The sequence below is a fragment of the Trachurus japonicus genome, chromosome 4 (genome assembly GCF_045865225.1).
Source record: "Trachurus japonicus isolate A0001 chromosome 4, Traja_1.0".
Taxonomy (NCBI): domain Eukaryota; kingdom Metazoa; phylum Chordata; class Actinopteri; order Carangiformes; family Carangidae; genus Trachurus; species Trachurus japonicus.
In genome coordinates, this window is record NC_140910.1 from 5,444,961 (window position 1) to 5,468,571 (window position 23,611).

A 23,611-nucleotide genomic window follows, 5' to 3' on the forward strand; every position below is an offset into this window, starting at 1 on the left:
ACTATTAGCATTTGTTCAACAGTTATTTACTGTTCACGTTACACTCTGCTCCACTTACCACCACTGTCTTGCATTCTTTTTTACTTCCGCCTCTTTTTTCTTCTCGTCTTGCTCCCAGGTGGACTCTTCTTTTTCCCTCGGCTTCATTAGAAACTCCCAGTGATAAGGTGCATCATACAGGTTGACGTTAGCTGGGATCAGGTCCGGCGGAATGACATGGGGCCCCGTTAGGGGGGTTTCCTACTGCGATGTCATTGCAAATCGACGCTATACGACGATACGGGGAGGGGGGGTGCGGTCACTGCGGGTAGCGCATTTTGAGATATTTCTGTCGATAAAACTGCCCTCGGGCCCCGACCCTCGGGGGCCCCCTAATGGCTCGGGGCCCCAAGCAGTTGCCTGCCTTGCCTGTTCACAAGTAGCGCCTCTGCATCTGCTTAGTGAGCACTGGTGGAGAAAAACAGTGGAATAAAACACAGTGTGATCTGTGACAGCTGCTGGTTCAACGACCAGTTTCATCAGGAAGAGAGAAAAAATACAAAGTGAAAGCAATAACAACCATGGTAGCTCCACCTCTAAAGTCAGACTAATACGTGTCCTGTTTTCGCCAATGCAATCAGACATTATATTGTATCATATTTCATAAATAAAGTTCATACATTCCAGGTGACATCACACAGGTAGGCCTACAGTGTCATGCAAAAGTTTGGGCACCCCCAGTCAAAATTTCTGTTAATATATAATATAATATAGCATAAAGTTACAGATGACACATTCCCTTTACATTTTAAACAATATACATTTTATTTATCGCTTACATTTTCACAATGACATACGCTGCCCGGCGGGTCATGGGAATAACGCCACCGAATCGCCGTTTATGGTCAGAACTACAACGGTATCTGATCGTCTTCAAACCTCCAACTTTCATTCTTGATGAATGAAAACATTCTTGGCAAATGCTTTGGCTTTCGTCCAAGAATTTCACCATGCACATGGAGGATCATGGAAAATGTAGCGTGAAAACACTTCACTTTCCGAAACCCTTCGTAGTCCCTTGACCCCCTGAATGGGAATTAAAAAACAAAAGAAATCAAATTTATACACAAATGATTCTTCTTTTTAGTGTCAATTAACTAAATTTTAGGGTTTGTTTTTCATGTTCTAGTTCACATAACAAAAAATAAAATCACCAGTCAACAGAATAAATAAACAGACCCAAAACACGTTTTTTTCATATGATACCAATGTTGTCATTTTCAAGGCAAGAGTGCCAAAGCACTATGGTGCCTTTGTGCACACTAAAACCTTTGTTTTGTTTTTTTTGTTTGTTTCTGTCATCTAGGTTTTATTTTGTTATATGAAATAGAACATGAAAATCAAACTGTTTTTAATTTTTAATTCCCATTCATCAAAAGAAAATCCAATGACCAAAAGATACACTTACCGCAAACTTTTGTATGCTACTGTATTTCAATTTCTGATTTCCATTTATTATCATGCTAAATGAAAACAGCTCATGTTGTCATTTTCCATAGTCTAATCACCAAAATTATTTGTTTCTCAGTTTCAAAATGGTAATTGGGAGATGAGCTGCTTCTCGGTTTTGCTTTTCTTATTTCAAAACAAGAACTTGTTTCCTGCAAAGTGCAGAGATCAGGATCGAATGGGGAATTGTTTCTTCTCTTCAGCTACGTGTCAGTGATTTTAATGTGCTTGTCAGCTGGTGGCGCGAGGTTACATGAATCATCATGTTTTCCAACATGGTGAATATTCAGAGAGAGATAGAGAGAAAAATGACTCCTCCAGGACATTGGAGGCTGCACTGCTTCCCTGCAGGTGAAACCCCAGGTGACGATGATGAAACATACATTGTATGATACAGATCCATATTACAGGATTATGGTTTTCCCTCTTCTTCTGACTGTGCCAGTGAGTTTGTGTGGTGGGAGCGACCCGGAAATCAGGACACTGATGTAAAATGTAACTGGTTAAATAAAGTTGTATAAAACAGCCTATTGTGTAAGAACCACTAGATGAATGGTGTGAGTCTGTGAGAGAGACAGAGTGCACTCATGCATCACTGCTCTGAGTAGATGTACACAAACTGTATAAAATCAACATAAAAATGGAGGACTGATTCATCATTTAACAACAGTGAGTGAGTGTGATGAATGCCTCACTGTGTGTGCACATCCTGTTCAATAACCCCTGAACACATGGTTAGCCTGTAGCTACACTTTGTAGAGTAAATCTAAGCAGTGACTGTTTCCACCCTCACCACCACATTTGTAAATCCACAGTTGCCCCAAGGGGAGTGTCCTGCCATTTCTTCTTGTTTATTTAAAATCTGTCTAGTCCTTTTTGACCCATGTCTTTCTGATGTATTACTAAGCAGCACAGTATAATTAAAGGTACAGTGTGTAACTTATTTGGCTTTTTATTAGCAAAAATCAAATATTGCTTTCATAAATAGGCTACGTCTAATCACAGTTGCATATGAATGAAAGCTTCCTCATAGCTTAGAACGAGTTGTTTACAAATAGGTGGCTGTGCACCCAACCGAAGCCGCCATGTTGCATTGCCTTCTTTGAATGTGATAGCCGAAAGGGGTCAAACTTGGTTCTTAAGGAGACGCAAGCAAAGACGACTGTTGGTAGAAGTTTTACAAAGTTTATTCACCCAAGCGGTTTAAAGTGAACAATGAGAAACCAACACTTTCTGTAAAGAGAGAGAAAACTATAAGTAATCACAAATAAAGACATTGAATGTATTAATTGAAATAAGGAGTTAGAATTAACAAACTCACATCAATTAACTATGGCAAAAATAAGCAAACTTTACAGTGATGACTTGATAAATAAACAAACTTTACCTCCTGAGAGACAGTTGTAGGTCTACTCCTCAACAGACCAGCAGCATAGAGAGGGCCGAGGCTCAGTTCACATTTAAACACTTGGCCCCTCCCACTAAATCGGCCAGATCACTGACAGGGGGGGCAAAGGAATTGCAAACAATCCCTGTCTTTAAATAATTGTTGCGCAAACACCATAACAACAGCATGACTAATATAAATACACATAATATAACATATAAAGTTCTCTTAATGTCTTGTGTAGTGGTTTTCTTGATTTCTTTTGTACTCCTTAACAAAAGTAAAAGTAGAGTTGGTGGTACCCACTCAATCAGCCACAACCAGTCTCAGGTGTGGTGACTGGGAAGCAGGTGGATTGAATTAAGTTAATCTTTGCGACCTTGATGTTGCTCATGTAGTCCACAGTGTGCCCCCTCGTTAGGAGTCATAGGTCAGAAAAGGCTGTCCTTTTAGTGACAGTGAGGGCTCACACTGTAAGGGAATTCAAGAACCATAACAAAGCCAGACCTCTCCAGCTACAAACAGCTCATATGTCTTACAGTATACTGTCACTGGGCCTCATATAGCATGCCTGTGGCTGAGTTCTGGTGAAGACCAAAATACAGACTTTACCCAGAACCTAAACCAGCCAAACCTTTGACCTGGCCCACTTTCATTACTGAATGATGGACCAAATTTGGCCCTAAGGTACATCAGCCTTAACTGAACCATAACAAAAACCATACTTCTACCAGGAGTGAATACAAATAATTGGTAACCCTTTAATTTACAGACCACTAATTACGTGATAATGTCAAGAAATAGCCAAGAAATGACAAATAATTGTGTCATAATGCCTAGAAATAGCCCAGAAATAACGGCCAATTTCATAGTAATGTCGAGAAATATTGCCAAGAAACAACGATTGATTGAGTAGAAATTGCCCAGAAATATCGGTCAATTGCAAGAACTTGGTGGAGAAAAATTCTGGCCTGTCCCAAACAATTCAAAGCATGAAAAGCATGTGTAATCTTTTGCGTTATCAAAAACATGACATTACTGTGAAATTGACCAATATATTTAGGCTATTTCTCAACATTACTATGCAATTAATTGTTATTTATTGGCTATTTCTTGACATTATCACGAAATTAGCGGCCTGAAAATTAAAGGGTTACCTAATAATTACATGGTTCATACCTGGGCCAGATAGGGTATAATGTGGTAGCCAGGCTAGCGCCGCCTACTGGTTCCGGCAAATTTCATTTGCCTCAACAATGTAGTCAGGACACTAGCAATGCGTTTCGGTTTGCTCCGTCCGCCAGAGCGGACGGACCAATCAGCGAACAGACGGGTAAGTGAAGGCGATGACGTTGAACTCAAGCGCTCAAGATTAACCTATGAGCTTAACCGGTGTATAGCACACGTGACCACCAAGCAGCAGCGATTAGTTGAAGCAAATGTAAGCAACCGCCTCCCGGAAGCAAACGAATCCCTATGGCTCAGGTTCAGACGCTTTTTGAAATGTAATGAAATAAGCGGCTGATGCATCAGGCTAATAATGTGGCTCTATTCTGTTGAATCACTGTGGCCCTTATGTGGCCACATATGGTTGACAGAGTGAAACTGCTTGGCTCAAAATGTAATCTAATGTAGGCTATACCACATCTTTCATTTGACCCACATTAAGAAGTCAATGACAGAACAAATCTGGCACAAAAAAGAAAATATATATATATATTTAGTGTAATATCAGCATTGATGAAGTTGTGTATAGATCACTTTAACTAAAAGCTTGCTGTGGTAACTCATGCATTGTCCTATAAAGTACTTGTACAAGAGCTTTACAAATAGAGCTGTATTTCCATTATTGATTGAATATTGTGGTTAAACGTGCATGCATCAACATTTGAATATTGTCCACGGTGCTGCAAGGTATGACTGAAAAATGCTCCTTTAACAGAATTGGTCTGTAATTGAAAGAACCTAACACATGTGTCAATACCCCCGTTGTCCGTTAGAGGGCGGCACCGAGGCCGGCGTCAGTCGCAGGCAGGCTGGAGCGCTGCTGAGCCGGACAGAGCAGACAGACACTGAGGAGGGCCGGTGGAAGGAGGGAGGCATCCCCATGCCGCCGGGGTTTACAGGGAATTAAAAATCTCACGTCCAGCGTAGCGCGGCGGACTCTGTCGGTTCTGGAGGAGGAAAAACCAACACAACAAGATGCATCCTTTGGGGATTTGGATGCTAATGGCGGCTTTGCAGGTAAAATATATTTCTCATTTTTCACCGAGTCAGCTTCAGCTTCAGCAGCAGCAGCAGCAGCAGCAGCAGGGCACCGAGCGGAGACTGATAGGCTGCAGATACAGGTCCACATCCAGAGGGGAGCGGAGCCACTGCGGGTAAAAACCCCGAGTGTGTGTAGCCTGATCTGCGATTCATTTGAATTCTCGGCTGTTCTCGTCCGAGGCTGGCCTGGTGTTCACACTGTGGAGGCATAAAGGCTGCTGATCCCAGACCTGCTCCGGTCCCTGCTGCTGCTGCTGCTGCTGATGATCTTCACCACCAAACAAACAAGAGGATCGACTCCTCTATTATAACACTGATTCACATTTAATTCAGAGGAGTCCGTTACGGTGTGTGTGTGTGACTGTGTGCAATGTGTAGCCTATGTGTGTGTGTAGTGTATGTGTGTGTGTGTGATGACAGGCTGCTGCTGTCGCCTGTTCCTGCATCTCATTTACGACTCAGTTGATGTCGCTTTGTGCTGAAGAGTCGATGCCATTGTCGGACCGTTCACCGGTTCATCCTGTCAGAGCCAAGCCCCTGCGGGTGGGGATTCACATATTCAGAGAAATGTCCTGCGTGGGAGCAGCAGGTCCAGCTCGGCTCGGTGTCTTTTAGTATATCGATCCTCCACAGCGTGGATCCACCACCGTGAACTTGTTGTGAATTGGACATTTTTTCGTGATTGAGGGAACATCTCCCTTTATGTCAGTCAGTGCGTTTAGTGCGTTTACGCACAGCAGTGTCACATTGTAGTCAGCTGTGCAGGTTGTAGCTGATGTGTGTCCCTCCACCTGCTCCAGTACCACAGATCATCTAGAAAGGCCCACACCAGTGTGATTTCCTTTGTAATGGCCATCTAAGGCAGAGGCAGACCCTCACTCCTTAGCGAGGGTGCAGATCCGATGTCAGGATTGAGGGGGGGGGCAACATTGATTTTTTTTTTGCCTGTATGCAACTCACACCATGCCACCATAAATCACAACTTCGTAGGCTAGCCATGCCATTCAAAAAGTACTGCACAGGGAATCATTTACTGTGCTTAGGCCTACATTTCTTGTTTATTTGTCCTTAACAGCCAAAGCATATCACTGCTCACTTAACTGTTATATTAGAAAATCATAATTTTAAGGGTCTCAGGCATGTAGCGTCTACTCACGCTCTTATCTTTCCCCTCCCTCTGACCCTCCCAGATCCGCAATTCTTCCACCATCATTTCTTTTTAGAAATTTAGTGAAGAATGTGAAGTCTGAAAATACATTTGTTAAATTTTGAATAATTTAGGGTATTTTTATTGAGGGGGGTGGGGGGCAATTCATGTTTTAGAAAAAATTGTGGGGGGCATGTCCCCCCCGTCCCTCCTGGGATCTACACCCATGCTCCTTAGGATCACGGGTAAGGCAGAATTTAATGAAGGCACAGAGGGGCCCACACTGTCAGACAGATCAATGGAGAGGACAGTGCTGTGCCAGCTGGTCAAAGGTCAGCTCCTAAAACAAATCCATCACTGACGACTTACCTCCCCAAAACAGCAACGTCAGCACTTCAATGGGCTCACAGCTCGAACCTCTGGGAGCCTTTTCATGTGTCTGTCTGCCGCTCCTAGGTCCAATTCACCTGTCATCGCATACGTATAGCTGCTGTATAATGTTTTAGTCACATTGATGAATGAGGAAACAGAGCGGCGCATCAGTTGGCGGAGATAATGTTCCTCCTGTTGCTTCAGAGGGAGAATTGATACTGGAGGTTGATGAAGACTTGGTTTTATCAGCTGTGTCACAGACAGAGAAATGAGTCTAAACTCTTGAGTACCATCCTACAATAACCCCCTCCGTCTGTTGGCTGCATTTGTTTCTAACTAAAAACGACTATCTCTATAAAAAAAAGACTATCTGACGTGTTATTTCACATTTCAGGTTTCAGGTTACGTAACCCGTGAGCTCTTCATGCGTGAGTCAGCTCTCACTGACCACTGATCACACATTATGTTTGATCAAGTGGAGGCCCTAAGACAAACATCCAACTCTGTGGGGTCAGATGACACCATGAATGTATCAGCTTGGCATTAGAGTGGCATTGAGCAATGGAGATGAAAAGGTATAAAAATGTACAAAGAGACTGAGATAATTACAGTTATTAGTGCTAATGTTCTATTGTTGTAACAAAAATGTTCAAAAAGTAAAGCATTTAGTCATTAAAATAAAAACATGTTGTCTGTCTCTCTGATGAGGACATGGGACGAGTATAAGGGATGGGAATGGTAAATGTATTCTCATTTCTTACCATAATTATCATTACCATAATTACCTTTATTAAAAACCATGCTGGACAGGCTCATTCACAGAGTCACTTTCCATAAGACATTACAGCATGGAAAAATAATAATGATAATTCAATAAATGCTGCAGACAAACCCAGTACTGCTGCTCCCTGCTTCTGTTCACCTTATCAATGTGTGCGATATGTTATTATATGAAGGTTGAGCAGTGCCCCCCACCATCCTGGACTGGATTGGGATGGTCTCCTGTGGGACCTCTCCCTGCAGCTCCAATTACACCGCATTAGGACCTGAGCAAAACAGTAAATGCAGTCATATTTATAGTCATTTTCTATTCTATTTCTATTTTCTAAGAAGGTCTTTCTTTCTTTCTTTCTTTCTTTCTTTCTTTCTTTCTTTCTTTCTTTCTTTCTTTCTTTCTTTCTTTCTTTCCTTTTGCTGAATGAATTGGTTCAAATCCCAATATAGCTGAGTGCAATATCAATATTCAAAGTAGATGCAGGTTTTTAATGAAGGTAAATGTGTCATAGGAACAGACAGACATGCCACAGTCTATAAATCCTACTCTAAAGGAATGTAAAGGAATATGGTTGTTATACGCTCAAAAATCCCATCATCATCATTCTGTATTTTCTACGGTGAGAATTACCAGTAAAACCATGACTCACGTCTGTCAGAGTAATTGCAGCAGGATTTCTCCAGCACCCCTACCACCTTAATCCTGAGTTAAAGCTGCTGTCCAAATTTGAACAGGCTGTTTTTTTGTTTGTTTTTTTCATTTTTCTCTGAAATAAAGAAACATCAGATGCATGACTGGTGGATGAGAGGATGAATAATCGTTGTGTCTTCAGAGGTTGATGACAGGCTGGCTGGATTGGACCACACACTCACCCTGAAGGACAGACACACAGGATTTGTCAAGGTGTTAGATGCACGGGTTTGCATTACACCTGGGTGATGTGTGTGTGTGTCGCACGGTAGGAGTGAATATGAAAAAGTAAAAATTCTAAGATGATAGCTAGTTGAATCTCTGTCTTTCTCCCTCTTTTTCTCTCTCCTCGGCCGGGTGTCACTTTGATTCCACCTTTTATCTGTCTTTTCAAACTGAAAAGCCTCTGCAGAGTCGTGTAATTGCGACGCCGCGATATAAGGGAAACACTTAAGCAAATACAGCGTTTGTATCGTTGTCATTACCGATCACGTCGCCGTGTCTGGATTGCGAATAACTGTAAATAAATGATCGCGTAACAGCTGCTGTGCCATGTGCAGAGACGTGCACGACTCCCGCCTGCTCTGTGGAGATGTGGTCTCTGCTGCAGGTTCATTCATCTCCTCAAGCTCAACCCACACACACACACACACACACGCAGCTGTCAGCGGCACACACCACCTCAGCAGCCTGTCGACATGTCAGACTAACAGGAGGAGACGGAAGTGCTGAGCCCCGTGGATCTATAGATGTGAATATGACTGAAGTGGTGGATGTCTGTATACCAGCTGGCTGATAATCAAACAGTGTGTGTGTGTGTGTGTGTGTGTGTGTGTGTGTGTGTGAGAGAGAGAGAGAAAGAGAGAGTAATGAGAGAGAGAGAAAGAGGGGCGTGTGTAGGGTTTTGGGAATTTTCAAAGTTGGAAACTTTCCATGGGAATTAACGGGAATAAATCCAAAATGTATTAAATTGAAGGTTGGCCCTTAACAGGGGTGAGTAATATTTTACTCAATATTCATGTTTTTGTTGTTCAGTAAAATAATTGATTGTTCATACAAGAATTAAAACTTCATAAAGTCCTTCTCACAAATAAATCTGTTGTTTTTTAATTGTATTATTTTGCGTGGATGTCTGCTTATGACAAAAGAGAATATTTACATTTATGTTTGGATATGATACAGTTTGTTTAAATTACCCCCAATTTCCAGTTAATTCCCATAAATTCCCCAAAATTCCCATAATTCCCATGGAAAGTTTCCAATTTGGAATATTTCCAAAATTCCCCAGCTTAAGTTTCTGGAAATTTACTGGAAAATTTCTGCCCCTTTGCAACCCTAGGCGTGTGTGTGTCTGACATAACTGGTAGATCAACATCAACAACAGAGAGGCGAATCAGATCAGTAGATCTCGGTTGAACCAGCTGCTGGCTGCTTAGAGAGGTACTGTATTGTTTCCAAAAAAAAAAATCCACCAAACATCATCAGGTATATGCAGTTGTTAAGCGGATTGACCCCCTTTTCCACTGCCAGTGGAGTTTGCCTTTCTGTGAGAACACACACAACTGCAAGGACCCATGTCACTTACAGAACAGACACACAAACACACACAGACAGCTGTTAGCCACGGAGGAAACTGGTAAAAACAGATTAGTCACATCACATTCCTGTGTCGCTGTTGGGACTCTCTTTGATTGGTGTTTTTTGGTTGTTGTTTTTTTTAAACTTATCTCACCGCTGCAGCTCACTCAGGTCAAGTCCAGGCGTGGAAGATGGATTTTGATCGGAGCCTGAAGATGCTCCGCTGTGCTGTCCAGAGGTGTTAAATCCTCTGCTTCATTTTAAAGGGATAATTCAACATTTTTGACAAATTGACCCATTGCCATAATCGCTATAGTCATAGCAGTAGGTTCGTTACCTTTAATTGTCGGTGTAAGCTATTTTTATAACTGCTCAGAGCTACACTATGGAGGCGAATGTGATTTCTTGTTTTCCCTCATTAAACTCATCAAATACACAATCTAACAACTCCAAAACGCTCCGGTGGACAACTTGTGACCTGCACATTCACCACGCTATGAGATAATAACGGAAAGTTACCAGACAGAGTTCTTTTAGAGGTAAATTCATGCAAAACCGCTGATGCGTGTTGCCTTCAGGGACAGTTTTTCAGCAAGCAGTCTCTGCATTTTGAAAACAACTCTGTCTCATTATGTTCCATTATTATCTCATGGCGGCTCTGCTCCGCTGTTCTAAAAATAGCTTGCACTGACAAATAAAGGTAACAAATCTACTGCTATGACTGTAGTGATTATGGCAATGGGCCAATTTGACAAAATGTTGAACTATCTCTTTAACCCCCCAGTAGCCAGTGTGCAGGATTGATGATGGATGTGTGTGTAGGCATCAGCTGTAGATAATGATGCTTCCTGAACGGGAAACAGGATGTTCATACGTGCATACAGTTAGGCCTCCGCAACAGGATCTGTGCAATGACATTGGTCAGTATTTTGATGACAAAATGACAGTACAGTATGCTCTATTTAAAGGGATAGTTTAACATTTTGCTGCTTAATTTCTATAATCCCTTTAGTTTTAGGAGTAGGTTCATTTCCTTAAATTGTCGGTGCAAGCTGTTTTTAGATCGGCGGAGAAGAGATGTGAGCTGCTCAAGTTGTGACCTGCACATTCACCACACTATGAAATAATAATGTAAAATCTGAAAATCTGTAAACTGCATGGACTTTGAAAATGAAAACTCTTCATGATTTCACCCAGTCTTTTGTGATGTGTTTGTTGTGATGATGATAAAAATGTAATTTACTGGTAGCAGTACTACACAGTAGAGCTATAGTATATGTAAATAATACAAGCCAACATTATTTATACTGCACACCAGGGTATTTATATGTGACCACATTGAGTGTCCCTCATGTATTGACTGGCTGAAGTGAGAGTGAGCTGAGACCTTCGAAAGTCAATGACTCACCTCCTCTCTGTTTAGAAGGAGGCCGCTCTTGTTGCTCCGTTCACTGAAATCCATTGTCGCATCTCCGGATTCCTCTTCCTGCCACAATAGCTGTGTCACTTGGGATGTGGCGAGATACAGGGTTGTATTTAAAGTTCTACTGTACACACACTATCCTGATGACATATGACTTGCTATAGATAGACAAATAATACACTACAGCTTCTCCTACCACAATGCTAAGCCAACATCACATTCACTAACCTGAAGCTGCTCTTCAATATGTTTTTAATAACATTTTAGATAGATAGATAGATAGATAGATAGATAGATAGATAGATAGATAGATAGATAGATAGATAGATAGATAGATAGATAGATGTATGCACGTCTCAGTACTATTGTAATCAAATAAATAACAAGTAATATACTGAAATTTATATATTTTGTCATGAAGTGGATTTTATTGACATGTTTTCAACAATAAACCCTCTTCATGTTATTGAGTTAACTGTTGTTCTTGATAAAAACCAGACTTTAGTCTGTGCCGACCTGCTTCTTTATTCAAATGTACTGATGTTCTAATTAGAGATGGAATGGTTTGCAGTTTGTTCACAGTGTGTTACTGTAAACACAGTTTTTCCCTTTACATTCTAATCATCAGTGTCACTGATAAAATGTTCAAGCCAGTGAATCTGCCCGACTCTTTTTTCTGGGTTTGTCTTCTGTTTTAGAGTGATGTCACATGACCACGGAGCTCACACACACTCACACAGACACACAGCAGAAAGAGAGAGAGAGAGCTGCAGCCACATCCCTGTGGTTAGTGACTGTGTGTATTTAAAACTTATTTCAGGGCTGCAGCTCAGTGTCGCCTTAAGTGCTGTGTGTGTAGCTTCTGCTACAACAGCACCGCACTGGGCAGGCTACACTGTCTGTGTCTGAAAGACGAAACAGTATGGAAATTAATGGTAATAATGATATTAGTAGCACATTTGCATTTCTCAGCACACGACATGCAAACCCAGCAGCCGGCTGCTACTGGCCTGGTCTCTTCATCTGCGACATAGATACGTTGGATTTGTTGTTATTAATGTTAAAAGGCAAATATTCCTTTGGTGAGATGGTTTAAAGTTTTGCTTTGTTACTTGTTTTTGTAACATTTCAGCTCATTTGAATATGAAAGGCCTCGGTCACTGCATGGTTGTAATGTCTTAATGTTCTTATTCCATAGTGTTTAATTGGCGTAACAGTGTGTTTTGGCTGTGGCTAACAAGAGAGAGGGACTCCAGCCTCCGGTCTGATGTGATCTCAGATAGAAGGCAGACATGTGAATACTGTCTCTCTCCTCCCTCTCATCTGTCTCTCCTGTCTTCCTTCCTTTCCGCAGTTTGTTCAGAGTGAAGAGGCCGAGCGCCCGTTGCCAAGCAAGCAGGGGGCGTTGCCGTGCACGAGGGGCTTTGCACAGGACGAGTCCATCATCGACACGGACCAGGAGTTGGCGAAGGGACAGGCTGTCTTCAACGGTCAGTTCATGCACTCACACACACACACACACACACAGTTGGGTGGGGGTTGTTGAAGAGTCCTGCTGATATCTGAACTATAATGATCTTGAAGAGGAGGGGGAGGAGGGTGGAGCAGGATTAGAGCAGCAGACTGAGCCCACATGTCCCTCTGAACAATGTGCTTCAGCCTGTCTTACAGTCTTCCCTCTGATTGTTATTATCCTGATGAAACAGGACTGTTGGGCGTCTGTGCTGAGCTCATGAGTTTGACTTTTCATTTGAGGAGAGTGTAACTCTGTCTCCATTAACTCTCACATCAAATGGCCTCTCTCTTTAGTTAGAGCTGAATTATATGTGGCTGAAGTGAAGCTTTGCGGAGGACAGTCACAGAAACGCACGGAGCCTCTGATGTCCGCATATTAGCTCGGTGCTGTTTGAGCATTCTGCTTTTTAACCTCAGCCTTGGCAGTGTTAGTGGCTTCATTGCAGCACCAGCTCAGATAAATCAGCAGCTCTGATGAGGGCTGACTGGAAGGCAGCCAGTTGTCTCCCCACATGTCCTGCTGAGATGCTCCTCGGTTTAACAGAAGAACCCTGTGGGACAAGCGGCTCTGTGTGAACATGTCAGACGGGTTACATCGACACTCTGACGTTTTATTTTCAAAATGGCGTTTTAAAAGGAAACGGTGTCCGTTCAGTAGAATGTTTGAGTTTCTGGTCAGAAAGTATCTCAGTATCACAGTAAGACACCTGAAAACATAGATTCATGAGCCTCCACTGGACTTACAAGTTTGCAAATGAAGAGTTCATTTTCAAAAGCACATAACTCCGTTTTTTTTTTTTCATTTTCCCCCCAAAAAATTGATTATTAGGTGATATCAGTCGAACCAAAGTTGAGTGGCTTTGACCAAGGAGATGAGCTGTAACAAAACAGACATAAAAAAATTAAGCTTTATTGAAAACAACACTATGCAAAGAATAATTCACAAGCATCAGCTCATTTTTTTCCAAATGGCATTTATCTGCTTTTGAAAATGAACTCTTCAAGTGTAAACAGGAAGCTGATTGTCTATAATGAAAATACTAGGGATGAGGCTCTGCATAGACAGTAAGCTGAACAACAGGTGCTGTTCAGTAACAACATTGAGTTGTCAAACTAAAACAAGTACAGATCCAGATCCAGGTCCAGGTGTCTAGTAGTCTCTGAGGGTCTGAAAACTCAGAAGGTGCAAACATAGGAGAAGAGATAAAAACATTGTTGTGGCTGCTGTGTGTGTGTGTGTACAGCAGAAACTCTGGGAATAAAATGACCTCCACTTTTGTTTTTGTGGTTTTATCCTGGCAGAGTGTATGAAACGGAGCTGACGCCCAAACGGTTGTACACAGTAACACTGTGCTGAGGTGGTGTGTGTATGTGTGTGTGTGTGTGCGAGTGTGAGTGTGTGAGGGAGATCACGTGTGTCTGCTTCAGTGGACTTGTATGGACCCTGTGAAGTGTAACAAGGTAACAGTGACTGGAGCTGACAGAGCGGAGAGGGGAACAAGAGCGAGTGTTTCACTGTGGTTGTAATTCTTCAGTGTGTGACCAGGCTCTGTTGTTTATACGGTGTAACAAATACTCATTTCTGCATCATAGGCAGCTGGGCAGTTGGTACTCACCAACTTATTGCTCTAGTTCTGAAAATATGAGAAGGCTCTGTTCATGTCGAGGTGTGATTCCTCTAGGACTGGACCAGGATGACCAGGACTCTACAACTCTACAACTGTGGCGGCACAGTGACTGTATTGCTTGAATGTGTGTGTGTGTGTGTGTGTGTGTGTGTGTGTGTTGTCTGTCTCAATTTGTGGCCCTGTCATAGACCGTCAAGGGCAGAGTTCTCAACGGAAAATTAAAACCCGACCCGGCCCGACCCGCGGGTGTTGAAGCCCGGACCCGACGCAGCCTCACTCACAGGCATTTATTCTCAGCCTGAATCCGGCCAAAAAACAATTATGACACACTTGATAATAATAGTGATGATGACATGATGCTAAAATGAATTTTCTACTCTACTATACAGTAATGACGTGATGAAACTTGAATGAAATACCAAATCAGATATACTGTATATAGGCAGGTATGAGAACCGTGTAGAAGCCATCCTATAGCTAATTTATACACTCTTCTGCTTAATCATCACCAAAATGACCATCACATTTCACAACCATCAACACATAGTGCAGCCAGCAAGAAGATGTGTTTTATTTAAAAAGATAAAAAGAAATAAAAGAAGCCTGAGGCCCGACCCAAGTTATTTGTATATATTTTCAGCCCAAGCCGCCTCTGGTCAGGTTGGTCAGGCCGGTTTGGCCCAGCTCATTGAGAACTCTAGTCCAGGGTGTACCCCTTATGCCAGCTGGGATTAGCTCCAGCCGCCCTAGACCTTTAAGCAGTAGAGACGATGGATAGATGGATGTTCTACAACTATACTACAATTACATTGGTGTATTGAAATATTTCAAGAGGAACTATGCAGGATTTTCACCTTAACTCTGCTATATTTTCACCTTAATTAACCAGCTTTAGAGTAATAGTGATGGTTAGATAGATGACTTGTAACTTGTTCCAGGGAGAATGGAGGCTCTCTGCCTTCCACCTAGCGCCTCTTGGCTGAAAACCAACCTTATAAGATCAGAGCCTCCGACCCGGTGTCCCAGCTCTCGTCTCTGCGGCACCGCCACACAAACATAACGCGCCCTGTAACCCGTAATCTCTTGTTTATGACGGACAAGACTAAATAATACATCCCAACATGTGTAAATAACATTATCCGCCACTCCGTGGATTGCTTTCTTGCCGGCTTTGTTAAAAACAAATGCACATGCTCGGGAGGAGGGTTAGCAGCACAGAGGGGAAAAAAAGACCAGACTTGCATAGTTCCCCTTTAATATCAGGTCAGATCATTAAGGACCAGTTCCAGATGACCAGACGTCAGTATGTGTTTACGTCATATCAACATGTCGTGAACATGATCATGTCTTGAAATATTATTTGTCCACTAACAATGCTCCACACACTATGTTCCTGGCGGCTAATGGTAGCTCTTTTTTGACCATGTTAGCTTGTTTAGGCTAACACTAGCTTGTTTGGACTAACATAGTGAAGCGGGCTAGTTGTTCACTACATTATCAGTCTACAGTCATCACTATCTGTCCGTCAGGTCAGGTAAAATATTGCACTGACTATCTGTTGTTGTGTGTTTCTTGCTGTTGTTACTGTGAAACAGGAAATTACAGTCTGTTCCCCATCCAAACCTCCGCACCTCTTCATTTTTTCCCCCTCCTGTATACGTGAAGTGAATCATCGATGATAAAGAACTTGCAACATTCCAGACTGTTCACACCGATTTGAACTTTCTCCCTGCATCGGTTCTCATTCGTCCTTTTACCTCTTTAACATCAACAGCATTGTAAAGGACCCCACACACCCAGCACAACTGTATCCGAGTAGTGAAATGGCGCTCGGATACCGCCCAAGCCGAGCAAATACTTGAGTACTCGGATATCGGCTACAGCCCTAGTAAGATCCTGTAGTACAATCATTGTAGCAAAAACAAAAAGGTTTTTCCCTTTTACACACATTTGGTCAATATAACAGTCCAAACGAAACAAAACGCCGGTTAAAGGGTTTCTTCAGTGAAGTCCATACAAATAACACTGCCAATGATTAAGTGATGAAAGGATGACAGAACAGAGTTATGCAGAGTGTACACTTCTGCTCCAGGTTTGATCATCAATGAGATAAATCATTGTTTTCAATATATTGGATTAATCGATCCCACACTATTTGAAAAATGAATGTAAAAATGATTCGCTCAACCATAGGACGATATCAGGTTCACCCATATTTTTCCCACGTTAAAGCTACTGTCCTCTGTGCTTGTAGAAAACACACGTTTACAAAAATGTGTTCATGATGTTTTATTTTGTTTCCATCTGGCTAGAGGCCTAGAAGACAGAGTTTGGGCTCTAGCTCTAATCTAATGGAGAGGATCTCCAGCACAGTTAATCTAACCTCTTCCCAAAACTCCCTTACCTTTGGGTACTGCCACAGACAATGAAAGATAGTGCCTTTATTTTCACCACATCTATTGCAGATGTCTGGAATATTCACATTAGACTTGTTTGTGATATACACCCTCATTGGCCAATTATATTGTAGAACTTTTAAGCATGTCTTGCCCATCCCTGTCTGGGCTACTTGCTGCTTGGTTTGACTATGTGTCTATTTCTATCTATACTTCTAGGTATTTCTAATTATATATTATTAAAGGGTCTATTCTGCTGGACCTGAGTAACGTATTTCATTCCTTCGTGTTCATGCTGAATGACAAAACTAAACTGAACTGTCTTCGTAGCATCTTCGTCACTTCAGCCTCCATCATACTAACCTTGCAGAGAGTGGAGGAAGTCCTTTCAGATCTGTATCCCTGCTTCAACCTCACCAGTTGAATGTGAAGCAGCTGTAGCTGAGCTTGGATGGCTAACTGTAGCTGGGTGTGTTTGTTGACACTGGGAGATGCAGCACATTATGCTTATGGCTGAGTGTAAGTGGATATAAGAGGAACGTTCAGTGTAGAAGTGTTGACTGACTGAACGGACGAGCTGAACACCAGCATGACGACACAGTCTGACAACATTTACATCAGGAGCCGTCACTCTGTATATTTTTCAGTTTGTCAGACGTGTGTTTTTTTGTGTGTGAATCTAAAATCAGTATTTTAATGGTGTTGCTGTGTTTAGCAGGATAGAGGAATTAGATTCCAATCTGATGGCTCTGGGTGCTGTTAATTATTTAATTAGAGCAGAGGAGGAGTGAATTATTAATGAGGGGAGAGAGGATGGAGTGAGGGACGTAATTATGAACAGACGGAGTATTGGGTGGGGGGAATGAGTTGAGAAGGAAAAAGGAGGTCAGAGGTGGAGAGTAGCAGCTCACAGCAGGACGGTGCTGGACGCTCTGAAGACCGTCCCGTCTGTACCTCGGTGACGACAGTATTTGATGAATGTTCTAACCACAACATAAATGAGCTGCACGAGTTCGGCTTAAACAGTGGGGAAAGATTTCTTTTATTTATATCAGGTTCAAAAGATGCTGCTAGAAGATTAGCATTAAAGCTAACACAGCTCCAGCAGTGACAGGAAACAGGCTGATGAGTCAGGTTTGTGTTTCTGTGGAAAGGAACAAAAATAAATAAGAGAATGGAAAGTTTATCCAGCTGCTGCCAGACCATGTGTGTGTATGTATGTGTGTGTAATGACTATCTGTCTGTGTAGAAATAGATGTGGTGGTTTTGGTTTGCTTTTATAGCCATTATGGAGGTGTTTGTGTAGGTCCTGCTCCTGTTTGTCATCCTGTGTGTGTGTGTGTGTGTGTACATTTTTTCTCCAAGTACACTTGAGTGTGTGTAGATTGAGGTCCAGTTTTTGATTATGCTGGCTTTGCGTGTGTGTGTGTACTTCCTGTGGAGCTCAGCGGGGCTGAAAGCTCTGACCTTCCCATGTTCCCATCCATCCTTCCTATTAAGGCAGTGAGTGTTAGTCAGTGATATGGCCTCATGCTGCTGGTCAGAGCTCTTCTCTCTCACACACACAGCCACCCCCCCACACACACACAGACACACACATACACATTTTTGCAAGCAGCAGAAAGTGCACACATTCATCTCCCCACATCCCCCTCCACTCCCTCTCTTCTCTCTCTTTCTTCCCCTGCCTCCCTCTCTCTCTCCCCCGTCATGCGGGGGATTGCCCTACTTTACTCCTGCCTCATGTATCACTGTCTCCCCTCTCAGCCGGATTGGGGAAGGGCAGCTGAGATGCAGAATGAGCGCTCTCTCTCTCTTTCCCCTAGTTTGATTCCTGTTGTTTGTTCTCTGAGGGTCTTGTTATCATCTCAGCAGTGGGCTGCTCTCTCATTGATATATATATATATATAAATATGAATAAATGATTGATTTTGATTTGAACGGTGAGTTTTTTCCCCCCAATGTGCTGTCACTATGGCAACAGCCCATTCACATCAAATCGCTGAAATCTTTTTGTGATGAAGTTATATATCTGCCCCGGGCTTCTACAGTGAATTAAACATCACGGTTTTTCATCACACCGATAAAAAGGCATGAAACAGCTCATCTCACTGATTCATGACATCACCTGCAGAGCTCTGTATCACAGGTGAATCAATCCGCGCAGAGACAGACTGACTGATCTCTATCGCCCCAGACCACAGCATCATTATTGATCAGGGTTTCTTTGCTGAGCACATTCACCTCCTCAGTAGAAACGCCGCGACCCCCCTCTTCTCTGGACCACAGGCAGTCCGGACTGATGGCCTTGAACGAACCTTCCTCACAGTCAAGGATCATTGTCGAGAGCAAATACAGATCTGGCTGTAGGAGGAGTCCAGGAATCAGCGTCTGGGCCAGTCGGGGCACATTTTAATGATGTCGGCCAAGAACACTCGAAACCTAATGATTTCTGTTCTTCACTGTTGATACACACCACTGTGCTACATGACAGGCCTGCTGCGCTGGATCAGTGAGGTTCTGGATGATTTAAAGACAGAAGCTATAAATCCAAAGGATGGTTAGTATCTGATTTTGTGAGGACGAGCGATGAGCATGTCAGAGTCAAAATCCCTTCACTATGAGCCTGTTTAACCACTGATATTATGTGATTATTATTTTACAGTGATCAACATGTGAGGCAGAACTCCAAGTGGAAGCATTTCTCAGGGGACAGATCATTTCAATCATTTTTCCTGTAGCATAAAGTCATAAAGTCATCTGCTGCCTTAGAATTTATAAGTGTTAAGTATAATGTTGACATGTTTAGACCAGAATCTAGAGCTAGATTAATAATTTAGATTGAATTGACAAACAAAAATAGTTGTTAGTGGCAGTCCTACACTGTGTATTCAAAAATCTGCTAAAGAATCCCTAACTTGAGACTGAGACTGACAGTATTTACAGGTGTGGGTGGGAGAGGGTGGGATTGGGTGGTGTGGTGGGTCAGGGTTCAGAATTACAGTCGAGGTTTGTGAAGGGACAGGCTGTTTGTGTATGCTCACTTACATACACATACAGTAGTAGATAGTCGGCCACAGAGGCAGCGCTGGAGTCCACTGACAGGTGAAGTCTGGACTTTCTCAGGACTGTTGCTGAAAGACACACGCAGTGTAGGAAGCAGGAAGTCTAAGACAACACCACCCATCCTCTCCACAACACTGAGAGGTCAGAGAAGCAGCTTCTGTACAACAACATGTATATGAACGGACTCAATTATTATTATTTATCCTTTATTAATGATTTAAAACCATAATTTATCACAAAGGAGTTGATGGATAAAACATTTTCTATAGAGGATTAATAAAATATCTATCTATCTATCTATCTATCTATCTATCTATCTATCTATCTATCTATCTATCTATCTATCTATCTATCTATCTATCTATCTATCTATCTATCTATCTATCTATCTATCTATCTATCTATCTATCTATCTATCTATCTAATAAATGAAGGGTGTGATGAGTTGGTAATGTTATAGCTATACTACTAACTACATCTATGAATGAGATTTGATGGTTAAATATTGTTATAATTTGACATCATCCAAGACATGGCTCACTGGGAGTTGCTGTAACTGGAACCGCATTTTCTGTCGTTGCCACGGTAACCTGGAGACGATTTAGGTGGATTTTCTCCAGAAGCTGTGTCCCATTATCATGGTGACGGACTCTGCCAGTAGATAAAGTACAAAAAAAAACCAGCCAAAACAGCAGATAGCTGAGACTGTTGGTAGGAGCCTGAGACTTCGAGTGAGGCTGAGAGATTTGCCAAGAGCACGGTTTGATGTGATCACCAATGTTTCGTCCCCTGGGGCCAGCACATATTTCAGGGATGTTACTCATATTCTCCTTTTGTTTCAGCACAAAGAGGAGAGTCATTTCACCATGGAACGTTTGAATTATTTAATAGAGAGTTTACCTATAAACTCATGCTTTGTGTTCTATCATGACTGTAAAACATTCAAAGAATAACATAGAAATCTGGTGGCACTGTTAAAGGGATATATCAACATTTTGGCAAATTGACCCATTGGTGTGTAGAGTCTTAGGAGTAGGTTCATGCAAGCTGTTTTTCGATCGGCGGGGCAGAGACACGAGCTGCTCAGAGCTACGCTACAGAGGCATATGGTATTTCCGGCTTTCCCTCATCAAACTCATCTAATACGCAATCCAACAACTCCAAAATGCTCTGTAGGACAAGTTGTGACCTGCACATTCACCACGCTATGAGATAATAACGGACCGTTATGAGAGTTGTCTTAGAGGCAAATGCGTAGCTGGAACTACATCCCAGACACGGCTGCTGGACGGAGTGATTTCAAAAGTGCAAGTAGTTCCGAGTATTTGCTTTGCATGTCGTAATGTTACATAATTATACATTATAATCTCATAGCGTGGTGAATGTGCAGGTAACAACTTGTCCACCAGAGCGTTTGGAGTTGTTGGATTGTGTATTTGATGAGTTTGATGAGGGAAACCCGAAAATACCATTAGCCTCTGTAGCGTTAGCTGAGCAGCTCGCGTCTCTGCCCCGCTGATTTCAAAATAGGTTGCACCGACAAATAAAGGTAACAAACCTACTCCTAGGGATTATGACAATAGGCAAATTGTTGAACTATCCCTTTAATGACAGACCACATACTGTGTCCCAGTGCCCAAAAAGTGGGGTGCGGTTCCATCTCCAGGGGAGGGCCTATAGGGGAAGATTATGGGAGGAGGAGAGGGAGGAGTGGGAGTCTTGGGGGAGGGTGGGTTTGTTGATTTTAAGATGATGTAATGTTGAAGCCATCACCCATAATCCAACGGTGTGTGGCTGCAGACAGCCCATCACCACATTGTCAAGTTTAAGTGTGTGTGTGTATGTGTGTGAATCAGATCAATCAGGACAGGGTGACAGCTGTCCTGTGAGGATTAACTGTATGTGACTGTGTTGTGTTGTCCAGTGCAGCCAGTCTGAGTGTGGTCTGTCTGGCCCTCCCTCATGTACACAAACAGCAGCAGGCTGTTTACCACAAACCTTCAGTCTGTCCGTAACAACTGTCATTATAGTGCAACTATAGATCCAAATATAGAGGGAGCCTCCAACAAGTACAGGAACACACTGTTTCAGACAGTCACTTAACATAAGGGTCGACTCGTCAGTCTGTCTCCTCTAGTCTGTTGTCAACCTGTCTCTCTATTGTCAACCTGTCTCTCTGGTGTCGACCTGTCTCTCTGGTGTTGACCTGTCTCTCTGGTGTCGACCTGTCTCGTGACCCATGTCTGATCTGTTGTTGACCCGTCTTTGCTCTGTTTTCTACCTGTTTCTAATCTGTTGTTGACCCGGCGTCTTTCCTTTGGTGTCAACCAGTCTCTCCTCAGTTGTCAGCCAGTGAATCTCTTCCCTACTCTGTTGTAGCACCAGTCTCTCCTCTGTAGTTGACCAGTCTGTCCTCTGTGGTCAACCTGTTTCTCCTCTGTCATTGGCCCATCAATCCTCTTGTGTCTCTGCCGTAGACCAGGCTCCCTGGTCTTTACCCATCTGCTGACCTGCCTCACCTCTGGTGTTGATGTTAAGTTGTTCAGTCTGGTATTATGCTTTTTGTTTTAATTCACATGTTATTGAGACATTCCACATGTGGTTTCATATTTGGGACATGTTTTTTTTTTTTTTTTGCCAAAACAGAATATTTGTATGGGAATATTGAATTTCACAGCTGCTGGCGTGGGCAAACTAACATAATGCGATCCGTTGGGCTTTTTAATCCGGCCCCTCAAATATTGGTGCAAATTAAGACCATAAACTTTGGATGCACTGGCAAAAAAAAGGGAGATCAACAACACTGTTCCCACTGAAACTAAATGTGAATTGAGTGTAACTTCCAGGGAATGGCTTTTACATGTCATTTCTATTAGTTCACACACACACTTTCCATCCATCTGATACTGGCCTGTCCGTCAAATTTAAATAAACCCAGTGTGGCCCCTGAGCCCAAAAGTTTGCCCGCCCCTGGTGTAGAGTCTGGTGCTAGGATGTGGAGTCTGGATTTAGGAGGTTTACTGGCAATCAGGCTTCACTTCTTCATCTTCTACCTTTTACATGAACTGCCTGAGGGAACCTGGTCCTCAGGTCCTGTCTGACCTTTTTTTTTATCTGCATGATGAATCCTCACGTCTGACTTTCCTCCTGCACTGCAATCGATGTCCTACAGAAAATAGCTTTACATCATGTAGTCCTTCAGGGCTGCTCTCGGCGGATTAACACACAGCCATCGTAGTGGTTGCACCGTGTGACCTGATAGCAGACTTCCTAACCAGCTCAAACGCGTCCCTGAAGCAGTTTGCTCAGGGACGTCCGTGGCGTCATGGCTCTAGCCCGGAGGAAAATGGAGGTGTGCCCTCATGACGACTCAAATTCCTTCTCCTGAGCTGGATAAAAGGTTTATTTCACATGAAAGACCTTTTAGTCAACAGATCGCTGCTCTTTATCCAGGACCACGTGGATATTGGGGAGGGGGGAGGGGGGTGTTAGGGGGGTTGGTGGGGGCAGACCTGTGAATGGCTTCATTAACAGGGAGGAGATGAGTTCATTAACACCCAGCAGCCGCTGCAAAAAAGGACAGCCTCAGTGGTAGACTGGGAGGAACAAAGCCTGCTAACGTGTGTGTGTGTGTTTGTATGCGTGCATGCGTGCATGCGTGTGTGTTGGCAGGTGCAGGAGGTGATAATTGGTAGTAGTCTCATGTTTGCTCAGGCGCAGATCTAAAAGTGGAGATCTTCACTGTCAGATTCTCCCATGGTGCTGTGTGTGTATGTGTATGTGTGTGTGTGTCTGTGTGTCTCTGTCATCTCTTTTCTCACTTGCTGTTTCTGGCACTTTGCTGTGTCCAGCTCTCTTTTCTCTCCCCCGATCGGAAC

At 42.8% G+C, this 23,611-nt stretch overlaps 1 protein-coding gene across 2 annotated transcripts in view; it reads left to right on the plus strand.

Moving 5' to 3' along the window:
• The first annotated feature begins 4,863 nt into the window (after window positions 1–4,863).
• LOC146988328 (cadherin-2-like) overlaps window positions 4,864–23,611 on the plus strand; it is a 105,154-nt gene continuing 86,406 nt past the window's right edge. For both annotated transcript variants that reach the window (XR_015035693.1, XM_085773515.1), the window contains exons 1-2: window positions 4,864–5,119; window positions 12,483–12,618. Coding sequence is in view for 1 of the 2 variants with exons in the window: in XM_085773515.1 (XP_085629641.1) it covers window positions 5,078–5,119; window positions 12,483–12,618 (178 nt within the window). In the remaining variant the exon portion in view is untranslated. The remainder of the gene's footprint in view (window positions 5,120–12,482; window positions 12,619–23,611) is intronic.